Consider the following 17,010-nt stretch of genomic DNA (forward strand, 5'->3'; position numbering starts at 1 on the left):
TGGTATTTCTAATTGTGGGAGTTCAGGGTGGAGCTGCAGGGTCGGAGGGCTGCAGAAGTCTTTTGTTATCAGTTAATGCGAAACATTAAGAGAGATAAGCTGAATCTCCCCTAGCAAGGACTGAGACAGAGAGTAAGACAAGACTGTGTTTACCTTATCCATAACTAGCTAACAGAAGAGTTTAAGCAAAACGACGGTGATCAGTAGCCCTTAAGAAAGGTAAAACGTGTAACCCTGGAAACCAAAGTTCTTGTAACGGCTAAGCTATAGTTTGTAACAGTATAAAAAGACATGCTCTGTACAATAAATTGGATTTTGCATGTACCAGGCTCAGTACCCGCATCAATTACCAACATGTAATTGCTGAAATTGAGAAATAGAACATGAATAATATCTTGAACATAACTCCTCTGCCTGGAAGAGGAACTCCCAAACAAGTTTGGTGCTGTCCACCCAGTCACTTGTGAAGAGATAAAAAGGCCATTCTCAGGGGAAAGGATCTATTGCCATTAATACACAGTGGCTCTGGTCTTTTGCTAAAATCATTAGATAACAATAAATTTTACTACTGACTGAAGTATAAAGTGTTTGGCTTCTTTTTAAACAAAGAAATTTGGCTTTTTCCCACACAGTAGATTTTCATTCATTTTGTGGGCACTGAAATGTTTTCACAAAAATTTCAACTGACCAAATTTTACTTAGAGCTTGCTTTTCAAAAAGTTTTCTTCACTATTAATTTCTTTTATGGTAATATTTATTAGGAAGTAATGGGAAAGAGTAGGTTTCCCCTAATACTGAAAATCAGGAAAAGAAAAAAGATGAAACTCAAAAATAAAATTTTCAGTTTGCATCCTTACTAAATTAAACACACATTTTCCCTTTTTTTTTTTGCCAGCTGCTGTTGGTATTGATGTAGGGGGGCTAGAATTTACTAATTTAGGGGAACTAGAAGCTGGATAATAATTTTTTAAACTGATTTAGAAGGCCAGAGATTGGTTAATGATTTACTAAGATTTGCTTGCTGAAGACAATGTATCATTTGCTTAATGATTTTGTGTCTGCCTAGTAACAGGAAGGATAGAGAGAAGAAAGCCAAATAATTGAGAAAAACTACTGAGTGTGACCAAACATCCTGCTCTCAGACCCCAGAACTGGTACAAGTTAGTTCTAAGGCTTGGACTTCGACCAAGAACCAAGAGAGCATGCATAAGGGAACAGGGTGAAGAGTACATCCTGAGGAAGACTACTAACTTCATCCCTCATTTGTCTTCCGGACCCTCGCCCACAATTAATCTGTGACACTGCACTTGCGTGAACATATTTAAATGAACTTTGAACTCATTATAATATGAAGCAAGGATATATCATGAATATGTATAGGGGCTTTGTGTAACTTCATGCATATGTAACCTGAAATCTAATATAAACCAAGTGAAGTGCTGCTGACGGTGTGCATGCCTTTGAAGGGGCTACCCCCCATGCACCTCAGCTGGAATAAACGCATACCTACTTCATAACTATTTGAGTTGCGGAGTCAATCCACGCCTCAGTACCTTTCTGATTATCCAGAAAAAAAGAAACCTGCCTATGATGGGGTATTTTTACAAAGCAGTACTTGCAAATATTTTCCTGAGTTGCTTCTTACAGCATAGCTAACAGAGGCAGACAACAGATGCAGTACTTGTCTCAGAAAAGAGAACAGCATTCATGTCCTCAGCGATGGTGTTAATGTGTCACAGGGTACCACCTCCAGCCGTTGGAGCAACTATCCCTTTAATGTCAGAGGCCTCAATCCAGACCGAACTCCTGAGGGAAGATGCAGCTCTCAGTGTTGGAGCCTGGCTCGCAGAACGAGGCCATATGAATATGTTTCTTAAGCTCAACTCAACCCATGGGACTGACTCTGAAGTCTCTTTCCCAGGAGATAACGGAATGTAAAGAGCCAAAAATGTGAGCATCATAAAAGAATGTTAAACAAAGATAAAGCAGTTACATAGACAGGGCTTTAGCTAATGCTTAGAGAGCGTGATTAAAGTTTATAACCAATTAGCAAGGTAGTTTAAGCGCGTGAACAGTACCTATTATCCAATCATATGTACCAGTGTGTCGCGTGAACAGTGCTTTTGTCTATAATAATGCTTGCTTCCTGAAAATAAACGACATTACACCCTTTACCTCTGGGAGGACATGTGTAATAGATCAGGCAACCCCCAAATTCTCAGAGTACAGCAAGTGCTCAGGGTCTCTTGCTGAGGCTGGGGCAGAGTGAGACAGTTTCCTTGCCTGCAGGTGTGCAGCAGAACAGGACCTGTGTTGCCAAGGAGGTACAGGAGGAGGTCAACAGACTGTGCAGTATCAGAGAAGGTGAGAAAGAGATTTATTGGATCTTTTTCAAGACCCTGCAGCCTGAAGTCTCAGCTGTACTGAAGGAGAATCAGGTGGTCTATGCTAATTGGATTAGGAAATGGCATAGGCTGGAAGCCTGTGACTTCTGGAAACAGAAAGAAGGCTTCTGCTTCACCTGCATATCTCCAACAAAGAACAGATGCAGTAGCCTCACAGCAGATGAGGGTCTGGGAACTCTGTCCAAGAGCTAGTTAAGCCTGAGCCATGCAGCAGCACCAGAAGGAAGTGACAACTGATAATAGTGGGAAACTCCATGCTATAGGGGATTGGGGCCCCCATCTGCCAACCTGACCTGCTGTGTTGGAAGATTTACTGCTTGCTGGGGGTTGGATCCAGGATACTGTGGCCATACTGACAAGGTTTGTCCAACCCTCGAATTATTACTTATTATTGCAAATCTTCTCGTGGGCACCGATACTGCCAAAGGAGACCTGGAGCATATCAAGTGTGAGTATATGCATCTAGGGGCAATGGTCAAGGGTATGGGGGCCCAGGTAGTTTTCTCATTGGTCTTTCCAGTGAAAAGCAAGAGCTTGAGGAAGAATGGAAGTATCCTGTGGGTCAATAGTTGGTTGCCCAGCTGGCAATGACAATCAGTATTTGTATTTTATGACCATAGGGACCCCTTTTTAAAGATTGAAGACTGTTGGAGAGATATGGGATCCACCTGACCAAGTAGGGTAAAACCTTCTTTACCAACAGGCTGGCCAACCTGGTGAGGAGAACTTTAAACTAGAAATAACAGGGGAGGGAGATGACGACCCACAATCAAGTGAAGGAGTGCTGGAATGGGTTGGCCAGCAAAGGGTGCAGGGTGTTATGGAAAAGAGAGTTTGTAATTGGCAAAACAGGGCTGAAAAGGAGACACTCTGCTGGACCCAATTCTTACAAACAAGGAAACTTTTCTTACAGTTCTTACAAACTGTTGGTGATATGAAGCTTGGGGGGAGTCTGAGGTGCATTGACCATGAGATGGTGGAGTTGAGTATACTGAGAGGATGGAAAAAGGCAAATGGCAGCATAACAACTCCAAATTTCAGGAGAGCAGACTTTGGCCTGTGCGGAGACCTGCTTGGAAGAATCCCACGGGAGACAGTCCTGGAGAGCAGACAGGATCTAGGAGACCTGTTTGATATTCAAGGATCACCTCCTCCAAGCTCAAGAATGGTCCATCACAATGAGCAGGAAATCAAGCAAAGGTGACAGGTCTGCATGGATGAACACGAAACTCATGACTAAACTCAGACATGAAAAGGAAGCACGCAGGAGCTGCAAAAAGGGGAAAGTGACCCAGGAGGAATGCAGAGACACTGTCCAAGTGTGCAGAGATGGGGTTAGGAAAACCAAAGCCCACCTGGAGTTGAAACTGAAGAGCAACATTAAAGGTTTCTACAGGTACAGTAGCAGAAAAAATGAAGACCAGAGAAAATGTGGGCCTGGTGCTGAATGGGGGAAGGGAACCTAATGACAATTATATTGTGCATCACTTGTATTTCTTGGGTTTTATTTGTCTCTCTCTCTTTTTCATTACAATTATTATTATTGTTATTATAATAATTAACATTATTAGTATTATTATACTTTAATTTGTTTCAATTTTTAAATTGTTCTTATCTCAACCCAGAAGTTTTACTTTTTTTCTGATTCCCCATGCAACTAGTGGGGGAGGGAGCATTTGTGTGGTACTTATTTGCCAGCTGGGGTTAAACCATAACACCATCTAACAGTGGCCAGAATATTTTGGGGGACTGTATCAAAGGCCTTACAGAAGTCCAGGTAGATGACATCTGTAGCTCTCCCCTTTTCCACTGATGCAGTCACTCCATCTTACAAGGCCGCTAGATTAGTCAGGCACAATTTTTCCTTGGTGAAGCCATGTTAGCTGTGTCTAATGTCCCCTCTGTCATCAATGTAGCTTCCAGGAGGATCTGCTCTGTTAAGGAAACTACCCAGTCTGACCATTCACGAGACTCCTCAGAGGCACCAGCTCAGGCTGTTTCTATGTTGCTGCACCATGAATAAATTGCTTTATGGAATGAGACATCTGAGACTCTGCTATGGGAAATCTGGGGTCGAACCGGTAAGGAAACCTGGTCTGACTGCATGTGAGTGGGGTATGCAGGGGTTCCCTTTGGCTCACTGGATCCACTGCTGTGAAGGGGCTTTGGTCCTAGAAGTTAGTCTCTGGTGTTTGGAGTGGGACTGCCAGAGAGTCTCCTGAATGGTCAGACTGGGAAGTTTCCTTTACATGCTCCATGATCTTATGGGTAACAAGTGAGGCCAACTAGTCAATAGTTCCCATGATCCTCATTTTTACAGTTTTTAAAAATGGGTGCAATATTTCCCTTTTCCCAGTCACTGGTGATGCACTCTGACTGCCATGACTTCTTAAATGTAATGGAGAATGGCTTGTGAACTACATCAATTCCTTCAGGACCCTGCCATGCATCTTGTTTGGTCACAGAATCAGAGAACTATTTAGGTTGCAAAAGACCTCTAAGATCATTGAGTCCAACCAGTAACCTAACACTGCCAAGTCCACCACTAAACCATGTCCCTAAGTGCCACAGCTACATGTCTTTTAAATACCTCCAGGGATGGTGACTCTAATGCTTGACAACCCTTTCAGTGAAGAAATTTTTCCTAATATCCACTTGAAACCTCTCCTGGTGTAGCATGAGGCCATTTCCTCTTGTCCTATCACTTATTACTAGGGAGTAGAGACCCCCACCTTGCTGCAAGCTCCTTTCAGGTAGTTGTAAAGAGACATAAGGTCTCCCCTGAGCCTCCTTTTCTCCACACGCCAGCTCCCTCAGCCACTTCTCATAAGACTTGTGCTCCAGACCCTTCAACAGCTTTGTTGCCCATTTTTGGACATGCTCCAGCACCTCAGTATTTTCCTTGAAGTGAGGGGCCCAGAAGTGAACAAAATATGAGGTGCAGCCTTGCCAGTGCCAAGTACAGGGGGACAATCACTTGCCTGGTACTGCTGGCCCCACTATTTCTGACACAAGATAGGATGTCTTTGGCTTTCTTAGTCACCTGGGCACACTGCTGGCTCATATTCTCCCCACATAAAGTCACAACATCCTTGTAGTCCTCCTGAGTTGCCTGTCTCTTCTTCCAAAGGTCATAAAATCTCCTTTTTTCCCCCCGAGTTCCAGCCAAAGCTCTCTGTTCAGCCAGGCCAGTCATCTTCCCTGTCGGCTGGTCTTTCAACACGTGGGGACAGCCTGCTCCTGCACCTTTAAGATTTCCTTCTTGAAGAATGTCCAGCCTTCCTGGACTCCTTAGCCCTTGAGGACTGCCTCCCAATGGAGTCTCAACCAGTCTCCCAAACAGGCCAGTCTGCCCTCTGGAAGTCCAAGGTAGCAGTTCGGCTGTTACCCCTCCTTACTTGTCCAAGAATCAGAAACTGTCATTACATGATCGCTTTGCCTAAGACGGCCTCCAACCTTCACATCACCCAGCAGTCCATTACTGTTCACAAACAGCAGGTCCAATGGGGCACCTTTCCGAGTTGGCCCACTTACCAGCTGTGTCAGGAAGTTCTCTTGCACACACTCCAGAATCCTCCTAGACTGTTTCTTCTCTGCTATTTTGTATTTTCAGCAGACATCTGATAAGTTGAAGTCTCCCACAAGAACAAGGGCTAGTGATTGTTAAGACTTCTCCCAGCTATTTATAGAATATTTCATCTGCCTCTTCATCTTGGTTGGGTGGTCTATAACAGATTCCCACCATATCTGTCTTGTTGGCCTTTCCCCTGATTCTTGAGTAAACACTCAACCCTATAGACACCATCATTAAGTTCCAGACAATTGAGACCGTCCCCAACATACAGGGCTACCCTACCACCTCTCCCTCCTTGCCTGTTCCTTAGCCATCCATTGCAGCACTCCAGTCATGTGAGTCATCCCACCATGTTTCTCTGATGGCAACTATGTCATATTTTTCCTGCTGCACAATGGCTTCCACCTCCTCCTGTCATCCCATGGACTGGTGTATGCTCAGGTTCCTCAGGTGGTCACAAACTGTATCTTCTCCCATGATGGGAGGGACTTCTCCCAGTCCCTAACTTGAAATTCAGGGTCTTGAAAGATGTTGGAAGAGAGATTGCTAGTGTCAGGGTGGTCCCCCAGGAGGATCAGAGCCTGCAAGTGTGATGCTTCCTGTAGCTGAAGTAAGAACCCTTCATCAACAGGCTCCCCTTGATTGGGCAGCCTGTAGTAAACACCAACCATGAGGTTTCCTTTGTTGGCTTTTCCCTTATTTTTACCCAAAAGGTCTCAACCCATTCAGCACTGGTTTTCAAAGAGCTCTCTCCAATCAATCAATTTTTTTACATAGAAGGCAACCCCTGCACCCCTTCTTCCTTGCCTGTACTTTCTGAACAGTTTATAGCCATTGATTGCTGTGTTTCAGGCATGCAATTTGTCCCACTAAGTTTTAGTGATGATATTAAATCATAGCTTTCCAGCTGCACAGTGGCTTCCATCTTTTCATTTTTGTTACCCATGCTGCATGCATTGCTATAGAGGCACTTTAGTGGGCCTATCAACCTTATCAGCTTTTTAGAGGAACACAACCTAATTCCTTTGTGGCATTTCACAGGTGTCTCCCTGTTGGTTTCTAATATAATTTCTTTTAATATTATATATTACATATATTATATATTATATATTATATATTATATATTACATTATGTATTATCTATTCTATATTATATAGTAATGTAGTTATAATTACTTTTCAAGATTTACCACAACATACAAAACATGCAATACATGTTTTTAAAAAGACTTTATCCTTCCTGGAAAACAATTTAAAAATCATTTACTACCAAAAGCAGCCATAAAAAAACACCATGCTTGAGCAATGATGGATGCTATAAAATCAGCTTTGAAAAGAATGCTCTGTTCCTGGTAATGGTCAATTGTTCATAATATTAGAAACAATTCATGAGTCCTTCATACTGGAAATAGAAAATAAAGTATAATAGATTGGAACAATAAGCAAGACTTAAGATGTTTGATAGTGTTATGTTGGTTTAATAGGTATGAAAACTGATAAGGTTTTAGCAGCCACTGATAATACATTAATGTTTAATTATCCAAAAATGAAATGACAAAGCATATACATTTTACTTTTTTTAACAACTAGAACTTATATATAAAAAACATAAACTAAAGCCTACTGAGATCAACAGAAAGACTGTCTTATTATTGGACTCGGGCTCAGGGCCATAGTGCATTCACAGCTGTCAGTTAGACTAGAGCTACTATATAAAGAAAGCCATTTTTATCTTTAATAAAAACTTAGAATTTGCAGTTTAAAAGGCATATTCCATAAGAAAATGCATTCTTTAAAATTCTAGAGGCTTTCCTAAGTGCAATGAAATATCCACTCTCATTTTCTTTAAATACAGTGCTTACATCAACTCCAGTACACCTTTCTACTTGACAGAATTAAGGAATGATGACCACACACACTATGTTTACATCCTTCGAAATCATTCCCAAAAGTTTCACGAGGCACAAAAATCTCACCACATAAAACAAAACAAAAGACAGTCTTATGAGATGTTATCTGTGTTTAACTTACTAGGAATAGGTCTAAGGACATCAGGAATGAGAATCTCCACCAAAGCCTGGTACATCACATGGTCACAGTTACCCATCCATTTCAGAACAGACTCATTTTTGCACAGAGTAATTAGTTTTCCTTTTGGAAGTCGACTTTCTATTTCACTCAGATTGCTGTTGTGAATAAATATAACAAATGGAAATGCATTTACATACAGATAAGAAAAGTACAATGGATTTTGAAATAGATTATTTTATAGAAAACTTTATAGATTTCTCTGTTACATCCAATTGAAACTCTAACTTCGTCATAAGAAACTGGGGGAAAAAATGGCCTCCAAAGTTCTGCTCCAGACCATAAATAATGCAGAGATATGATAAAAAGGGTCCTTGCAATTTAAACAGACCAGACAACATATTGTGAAAAGATACTTTGAATTTAGTAATCCAAAGAAAAAAATAGAAGATGTATACAATCATTTCAAGGCTGCAGTTTGACATATACAGACACCCTATATATCAAATAGCAGACATCACAAATTTAACCTGAAAAACTACTGATATCAGAAAAGGTTCTTAGCCTATATATAAAACTAAGGCTTTCTTTGATTTGACTCCTGCTGTTATATCATGATGGTGAACAGTAAGAAAAGAGACATTTACTGACCTCAGTTCAATAATAGCTGTGTCGTCAGCTGGAGCAGAGGGAGAATAGCGCCAGAAAGTTTGCCACAATTTTTCTATCAGGCTAAACTGAAGATTCACGATAACATCCACTATTGCCTAAAGAAATATAAAATCAGTGAAGATAGTCTTCTAAGTGATTTCCCCCCCCAATTCTTTCCAGGGGTATAGCTGCCCCTGGTAATTTTTCAGAAAAAATATTAAAATGTATGCTTATAAATAAACATATAATATCCTTTTTAATAAATTTTTAGCAAAAATTTTTCCGCCTGTCTGGACTAGTGTAGCCAGAGACTAAGATCAGGCACAGTGACTAAGATCAAGCCTCCAGAAAAGAGCCTAAGCACATATATCAGGTGAATTCACTTAAACAGAACTTTTAACACTATTGCAAACACAAAGGAAACCTATTTCATTAATTTTATTGCTTCATTATGTGCTTTAAGGCACCTTCAACAATAATTTTAAAACACATTATTCAATATAAAATGCAGCCTTAAGTTCTTAAGCAACCCGCTTCTTTAAAACTTGAAGGGAAAATGAGTTTTTTTTAAAAATAAACATTAAAAATAATAATTTAATCTGATTTCAACTCATATAAAAAAAGCAAAAGTCTATATATATATTATCTAAAGTTTGTTTTATCTAAAATTCTCAAAACCTACACGATTACATTCCAGTATCAATATTCTATTGCATGTTATTTTCTTTCCCTGTTAAGAGAGAAATTTCAGGAGTCTTTTTGCAAATGTCCTTTCGGAATAAGCAAAATATTTGAGGGGCACATAAGATACAAGTAGGCTGGCTGTAATCTGTTTTGTGTCAGTCACCCTGTTGTACTGATTCTCACAAGAAGACATGAATTTTCAAAGAATGATTTCTGTGAAAAGCCACTTTTCTTACCTCACAGTGTTCTCGATAAAGACTTTGCAGTGATTTTATGTCCTCAAGGGTAGTACCATCTGGCAGAGAAGATATTTCAACTTCTCCAAACTCTGGAAGTACTCGAGAGGCATCTGTTTCCATGACAACACAACAGAAGAAAGCTATTGCAAATGATGCCAATTAAAGTTTGATTAGAAAACATTTAAGGATGATGTAAAGAAATAAAGTCTAGAAGGTCATAACGCCCAAAGAGGAATGCCTTTCATACTTAATATATTTTAAAGTTGCAATAAAATTGTAAACAAACCAGATAGCTATTTTTAAAACAAAAGGAGATGTCAAATTATTCTTGACGGGTAGCAAATAAAAATGATTGCACATACATATTGTATCTGTATATAAAAGAAAATAAGACTCATTTTCAGAATATTCATGTCAGTACATAAAAGATCAATATAATGTAATAGTTTTTATTTTGATCAATTGAAGAGTTTTTGCATTGACAGACATGTTAGGGTTTAGTAGACTCAGCAGCATATATTTACTTGAAATTTAAAAGTCTTTAAACTGTAGCCAACGTGTGCTTTTACTATTTCTCATAAGTGTTTCGAACAGATATACTGGTATGGGGGGAAAATGCGCTGTCAACTAGGGGGAGAGTGGAAGGGAAAATTCAAAATACCTGCTAACTATAGCCTAAGGTTCCCAATGATTTTGGTAACAGCAAGGTTATGCCAAAATATGTGGTGCTTCAAAATCCCAATATATGAATTAAAAACAAAGTGTACAATTACTGCAATAACACATTTAATAAGCATTTTTACATTACCAAATGTAAAAGCCAGGATGCCATTGGCCTTCTTGGCCACCCAGACACACTGCCATCTCAAGTTCAGACAGCTGTTGACCAGCACCCCCAGGTCCTTTTCTGGCACTTTCCAGCCACTCTTTCCCCAGCCTGTAGTGCTGCATGGGGTCGTGACTCAAGTGCAGGACCTGACACTTCGCCTTGTTGAACCTCATACTGTTGTCCTTGGCCGATCAATCCAGCCTGTCCAGATCCCTCTGCAGAGCCTTCCTACTCTCCAGCAGATCAACACTTCTGCCCAAGTTGGGGTCATCTGCAAACTTACAGAGGCACATTCAATCCTCTCATCCAGATAATTGATAAAGATATTAAACAGGACTGGCCCAAATACTGAGCCCAGGGGAACAGCACTTGTGACCAGCCACTTGGATTTAACTTCATTCATCACTACTCTTTGGGCCTGGCCATCCAGCCAGTGTTTTACCCAGCGAATAGTGTACCCATCCAAGCCATGAGCAGCCCATTTATCCAGGAATGCTGTGGAACACAGTGTCAAAGGTTTTACTGAGGTTTAGGTAGACAATATCCACAGCCTTTCCTTCATCCACTAGGCAGGTCACCTTGTCATAGAAGGAGATCAGGTTATAGAATCATAGAATGGCTTGGGTTGGAAGGGACCTTAAAGACCATCTGCATCGGTTGTGTACTTGTTCCATCGTGTCTCTGTGATGGCAACTATGTCATAGTTTTCCTGCTGCACCATGGCTTCCAGCTCCTCCTGTTTGTTGCCCATGCTGAGTGCATTGATGTAATACACTTGTGTTATCTATTCACTACCTTTTCAGGGGGAGAAGCTCTAATTTCTGCTTGACCATTTGTAGTGGTTTTGATTGGCCCAAAACATCAGTAAAGTATTTTTAACATCTAGGAGAAATTTGGACCCCTCAGAAGCTGTTGTGGTAGGCCTGGGGAGGTGTCTGAGGGGTGAGGAGTGGCACAAAGATGGCTCCTGTGTGTCCTGAGTGAAAGTTCTGGAAGTTTTTCATCAAGTCCAGCAGAGCCAATCTCTGATGGCTCTGAAGGTGATGGACATGCTGCTGGCCAAGTTTGGGCCAATTAGAGGTGCTAGTTACGCCTCTGTGAAAACATATTTAAGAAGAAATCAAAACAAGGTAGGCACACACTTCTTTGTAGTTGGAGGAGGAGGAGGTGGAGGTAAAAATATGTGAAGGGAGAACAACATGGAGACACCAAGGTCAGTGGAGAAGGTGGGGGAGGAGGTACTCCAGGAGCCGAAGCTGAAAACCCTCTGCTAGCTGTGCTGAAGACCATGGGGGAGCAGGAGGTCCCCCTGCAGCCCATGGAGTCCACAAGGATGCAGAAATTCACCCACAGCCCACGCCAGAGGAGCAGGTGGATGCCTGGAGAAAGCTGTGATCCAGTTGGAGTCTCATCAAAAGAGTTAAAGCTACAAAGGCCTTGCAAGGGAGAGAAAGGCCTTGCTCCTGGGATGGAAGCAGCCTGGCCTCAGCTCAGGAGAGTCTGCACCCTATGGACAAAAACTCATGTTGCAGCAGAATTCGGGCGGAATGTTGCTCGTGAGATTGGACCCACGCCAAAGAAGTTCCTAGAGGACTGTCTCTCATGGGAGAGACCCCGTGGCTAAGTAGAGAACCCCTCTCCGTGATTGGACTGACCAGAGAACAAACCCCTTACCTTGCCCCCTGCCCGTGTTGTTGGTTTGGAAAGAGGGAAGGGGGGGTGAGCAGAGAGACTGCTTCTTAAGAGGGAGGGGTGAGAGCAGAAAAACTGTCTGGAGAGAGAGAGAGAGATAAGTAGAGATAAAGAGTATTTGTAGTAGAAGAATTGTGGTGATGAATAGATTTATGGACCTGCTCTGTGGACTGAGAAAATACCCCACACTCTGCCTCCCTACCCGAGCTGTTGGTTAAAAAGAGGAAAGGGGGTGAATAAAAATGGGTTCGAAAGAGGGAGGGGGTGAGTGAACAAAATAGTGTATGAAAAGTTTATTTTTGCCTTGCATTTATCCTCCAACTCTGTTAAGTAATTAAATCACTTTGGAACTTTAAGTTTGGAGCCTGTCTGCCCTTTCTTCTGTGCATCCTCCTACCAGTGTCCTATCTCATTTAACTCATGAGATTGGTGTGTGTTTTTACAGTTTCCCCCTTTGAGACAGGTGTACCCCAGCTGTTGCGAGCAGGCTCAGTGTCATGTAAAACAACCTGTGATCAAAAAAACCCACATTCTGCTGGTGACACCTGGCTCAGCACCAGGTATTCATCTGCATGATTTTCCTGTTTCTACCTCCATCATTCCCTGCAACGGGCAGAATAGAGGAGAAAACTCTTCATGCTCCAGATCCTTCAGTCATCCCAAAGCCCTGAGGGCCCTCTCAATTGTCCTCAGACTTTTTTTGGACTTCATCGTTGACCACCTGAAAAACTAGTAATGTATAATAATCAGAGGGCTGTTCCAGGCTACAGAGTTTCTTGGTAATGTCTCTTACTCAGGCCCCAGGGAGGCACTAGACTTCCCTATAGGTTGGGTCCAGTCAGCATATCAGGCCTCTGTTCCTCTCAAAAGGGAGTCACCAATGACAATTGCTCTTTTTTTCTTGACTGAGGCAGTTGTGATGCAGGGGGTAGACTTACCCTAGGCAACTCCTCCAACCTGCATGGACCTTTGTTCATATTGTAGTGTGCCCATGTTGTATTTGTGTTCAAGAGGCATCTGGATGTGGCACTTGGGGATATGGTTTAAGGGTGATTATGGGGGTGCTGGGTTAATGGTTGGACTAGATGATCTTGGAGGTCTCTTCAAACCTTGACAATTCTGTGCCTGGTCTTCAAGTTCTAGAGCCTCATATTGTATTGCAGCTGGGAAGATGAGGTAGGCCAGGAGGGGATTTGCCTGCTGCCTTGAGTAGAGACCTGTTTCCATTTCCTCCCATCTCTTAGGTCCCCTCCTGCCTGGTGGTGAGAGTGTAAGGGATCCTTTTCTTCTTGTGGTGTGGCCAGCTAGTGCATTTGCCCCAGGAATGGTAAAGAGTAGCTTAACCAGTCAGAGTCCCTGATACTTCTTAACTTTTCTACCTACTCTCTTAGCTCTGCCCCTGGGCTGAGCAGATCATCCACTTCATCACACCTCACACAGCTGCTGCCTCTACTTTCATACAATACCAGAGCCAGGCTCTGGCACTCCCCGTAGCCCAAGACCTAGATGGCTGCGTGTTTTCATGGCAGCTCTGTCTGTGTCACCACATCCTTTCTGGTAAATCCAGAGGACATAGCTTCCTGCCAAGTGAATACCATAGCTGAGCTCCTTCTGAGAGGGTAATGACCACCAACTGAGCTCTCCTCTTGAGCTGGTGGGTGACTACATTCTACCTTTGTTAACTGCCACACCCTGTCCTGTTTACCTACTCTGAGCCCTAGGAGCTGCTTTTGAAAGGGGTGGTTGTCAGAGACTGGAAAGATCAATGTCGTGAGACATTTTGGGATGCTTGGAATGTGTATGGTAGGGGGCTGGTCAGGCCTTGCTCTGATGAGGTAGTGCCCTGCCCCCCATACCCCCCAGCCCACCAGTCTCTGTTAATCATAGCACACTGGAGGCAGCCCCCCAGTGTTGCCTAACCCAGCCCCTGAATGGCCAAGTGACCAGAAGTCCTACCTGGGAGGAAGACCCATGAAGGGCCAAGGGTTTAAGAAGGCTGACCACAAGGTAAGCATACTGTTCTTTAACCCTACCTTCATCTAGGAGTTTTCTATCTGTTACATTGCTGGAACCCAGGAGTTGGTAGCTACATGTCTGTTTTCCTATATCTCTCCTGTCTTTCTCCCTTTCTTCTTCAAACTCTCTTTTCATGGAACGTAACATCAAATGGGTTTAAAGGTTGCTAAGTTGAATGGGCTAAGTCGATGCTGTGATAAGTGTTGTTATGTTGTACTAAATCTTTTGCCAAAGTTCATTGATTTTCTATTTTTTGCCAGTAAACTTTTGTGTGATTTTTACCTCTTGAGAATATCTGGTCGGTATTTCTCCCTTGCATCTACCCAGAGCAAAGGAACTTTGGTTTAGCCCCGTACATTAAGTGTCCGGGGTGTTACAGGGTGGGGAGTGGACCTCATCACTCCTGACCTTGCCCACACTGAGTCAGAGCTGCCTCTGTGTGAGAGCTTCAGCACTTCCTGCTGATGGGGGGGGGCGGGGGAAGGTGGGGTGCTCAGGCACCTCTTGGTGCTAATTTCGAGGTCTTGCCACTTCAGGAACTCTCTCCACAGTCCCTCGGCATGATCCTTGACTCCAGAGCACGTCTGCCAGAGCAGATTGCCTCAGACTCTTCACTGCACTTGCATTGCAATAAATTTTAAATCTACCGTGCAAATAGATTTTGCACAGTTTTTTTGTTTTGTATCTGCATGATGAATATTAAATTTTGCAGAAGTCTTACAATACAGAACATATAGCTCCTATGAGTATCTTTTTGTTCTATTATCAGTGACATGACAGTATAACATCTTTTCATACCTAAAAACTGTTGATGATGTTGACTTTGGGCAATTATAGTTTGTTCAGCAGATGTGCCTGTCTGTTGACCACTTCCTGTGAAACCATCTGGAACTCCATCCACTTTCTGCACAGGCTTGTACCTACAAAATCATCAAATACAAAATTATTCATTCGATTCACTTTTTTTTAAGTGTCTGATTTCTCAGTCTCAATATACAGTTTTGCTAGTTCACACAAAAGAAAAAAGTAACGCTGTGGCTAGCACAGGTCTTTCCCATGAGAACTTCTTCTGTGTTTTATAAACAAAGATAAAGTTTGGATGTTGTTAGAACAGTGTCTCGAGATTTGGACAGTTCAGGCCTGGCCAATCAGGCCTAGGGGGAGGTTTCTGACTGACCAATCTGGGTGACCTCTGAAAAGTCTATATAGGTTGGATTCAAAATAATAAAGTTCCTTTTTTCTATGCCACGCTGAGAATTCGGGTTTCTTCTCTGCTAGCGGCTCAACAGCGACATCACATCAGAATAATTGTAGCAAGAAAATGTAGAACACTGGCATCACATAAAATTCATAAAGCAGATATCACAGCACAACTACCAATTTCTTGTGGAATTTGGTTTAGAAACGATACCACTAATATCTAAAGCTTATTCACACTAAACAGAAACACAATATTTCCTTTTCCAAAGGACTTGTCTTCCCAGGAATCAAGTAGCTCAAAAATAAAGGTTTAATCACCTAAAGAAGGGTGATTCATTTGTTTGAAGGCAAAGTAATTTAAATAATTTTAAAATGTAACAAACTTCTCATGAGCTCAGAAGGTCTGAGAAGGCTACTTAAACTAAGTAGCTGAAGCAGGGGAGGTTCGGAGTTGATATTAGGAAGCATTTCTTTGCTGAGAAGGTGGTCAAACACTGGAACAGGCTTCCTACAGAGGTGGTCAATGCCCCAAGCCTGTCACTGTTCAAGAAGCATTAGAACAATGCCCTTAATAATATGCTTTAACTTTTGTTCAGCCCTGAAGTAGTCAGGCAGTTGGACTAGATGATTGTTGTAGGTACCTTCCAACTGAAATATTCTACTCCTATTCTATTATATTCTATTCTAAACTCTTCATCATTTAAGTCACAAAAACTTTTATAAAGGATAAAAAGGACAAGGATACAAATAGGAGTCTGGTTTTGGGTGGTCAGATGTTAAAACCATCTCACTGACAGGCTGAAGATTCTGCCTGCCATCTTCAACACAACTGAAAATTAATTCTGTCACAGCTCTTAGTGATAAGAACTTGGAACCTTTGTCTTTCTGAAATAGTTTTGTAGCCAGAAGAAAACTAGAGAAACCTCGGTGCAGAAAGCAATGCATGTGAACCGTCGCTCAAGTCTGAAATTGCAGATTGTAAAGCTTTGTATTCAGAAACATCAACAAATTCCACTCTGAAAATGTTCCTCTTAAGAAGCAGTTGAGTCAGATGCGAGCATGTTCCCATTTTGATCTTAATTAACATATAATAGGAATGTCCTGTGTAGCTATTTAGATTTTAGTTTATGAGAAAGTTCCCATAAGAAGCAAGCATCCAAGGTTCTGGTCATTTTAGATATATATTTAACTATACAATAACATAGAACATGTGATATACAAGAAGTATACTTTTTCAAAAGACACCTCTTGTCCTGATTAACATAGGGTATGATAACTTTAGGAATGATAATATTTGAAAACAAAAACTTTTGTCATCATCTAAATCTCTATGACTTTTAAATGAAGTTTAGTTATTGTAAAGGCCCTGGATAAAATCCCAGGCCTTCAGAAATAAATTGCACAACTGTAATCTACTTTAGGAAGACTAAAGTTTAATCTCTAGTATCATAGTAACATTGAACTCTTATGGATAAACATCTTATCACTTGATAGATCTATTTGCAATCCCAAAACATAATTTTTAAAGAATTTTTAACTTTACTCTCATACTTTATAATTAAAAATGTCTGGCAGAAGATCAATTTCTATTTTTAAAACAAAATCAGTCTGTTCACATAGTTCCACTAGTTTCTACAAAATTTATTATTTCACAAATGTTTCAGCTCTTTGAATAGAATCCAAAGTGCCTTG

The 17,010-nt window shown here is 41.5% G+C and overlaps 1 protein-coding gene and 1 long non-coding RNA gene across 4 annotated transcripts in view; both read right to left on the reverse strand.

Moving 5' to 3' along the window:
* LOC146425288 (uncharacterized) overlaps window positions 1-17,010 on the reverse strand; it is a 234,035-nt gene that overhangs the window by 56,060 nt on the left and 160,965 nt on the right. The gene's annotated exons all lie outside the window — the stretch shown is intronic.
* Window positions 1-17,010, reverse strand: part of LOC146425289 (transcription factor RFX3-like) — a 156,851-nt gene that overhangs the window by 26,031 nt on the left and 113,810 nt on the right. For all 3 annotated transcript variants that reach the window (XM_085041592.1, XM_085041590.1, XM_085041591.1), the window contains 4 exons: window positions 14,917-15,038; window positions 9,579-9,691; window positions 8,659-8,774; window positions 8,011-8,165 (listed from right to left, as the gene is read on the reverse strand). In XM_085041592.1, coding sequence (XP_084897718.1) covers window positions 8,011-8,165; window positions 8,659-8,774; window positions 9,579-9,691; window positions 14,917-15,038 — 506 coding nt within the window. The remainder of the gene's footprint in view (window positions 1-8,010; window positions 8,166-8,658; window positions 8,775-9,578; window positions 9,692-14,916; window positions 15,039-17,010) is intronic.

This window comes from Lichenostomus cassidix, chromosome W (genome assembly GCF_008360975.1).
Source record: "Lichenostomus cassidix isolate B80296 chromosome W, HeHo_3.0, whole genome shotgun sequence".
In the NCBI taxonomy this organism is placed as follows: domain Eukaryota; kingdom Metazoa; phylum Chordata; class Aves; order Passeriformes; family Meliphagidae; genus Lichenostomus; species Lichenostomus cassidix.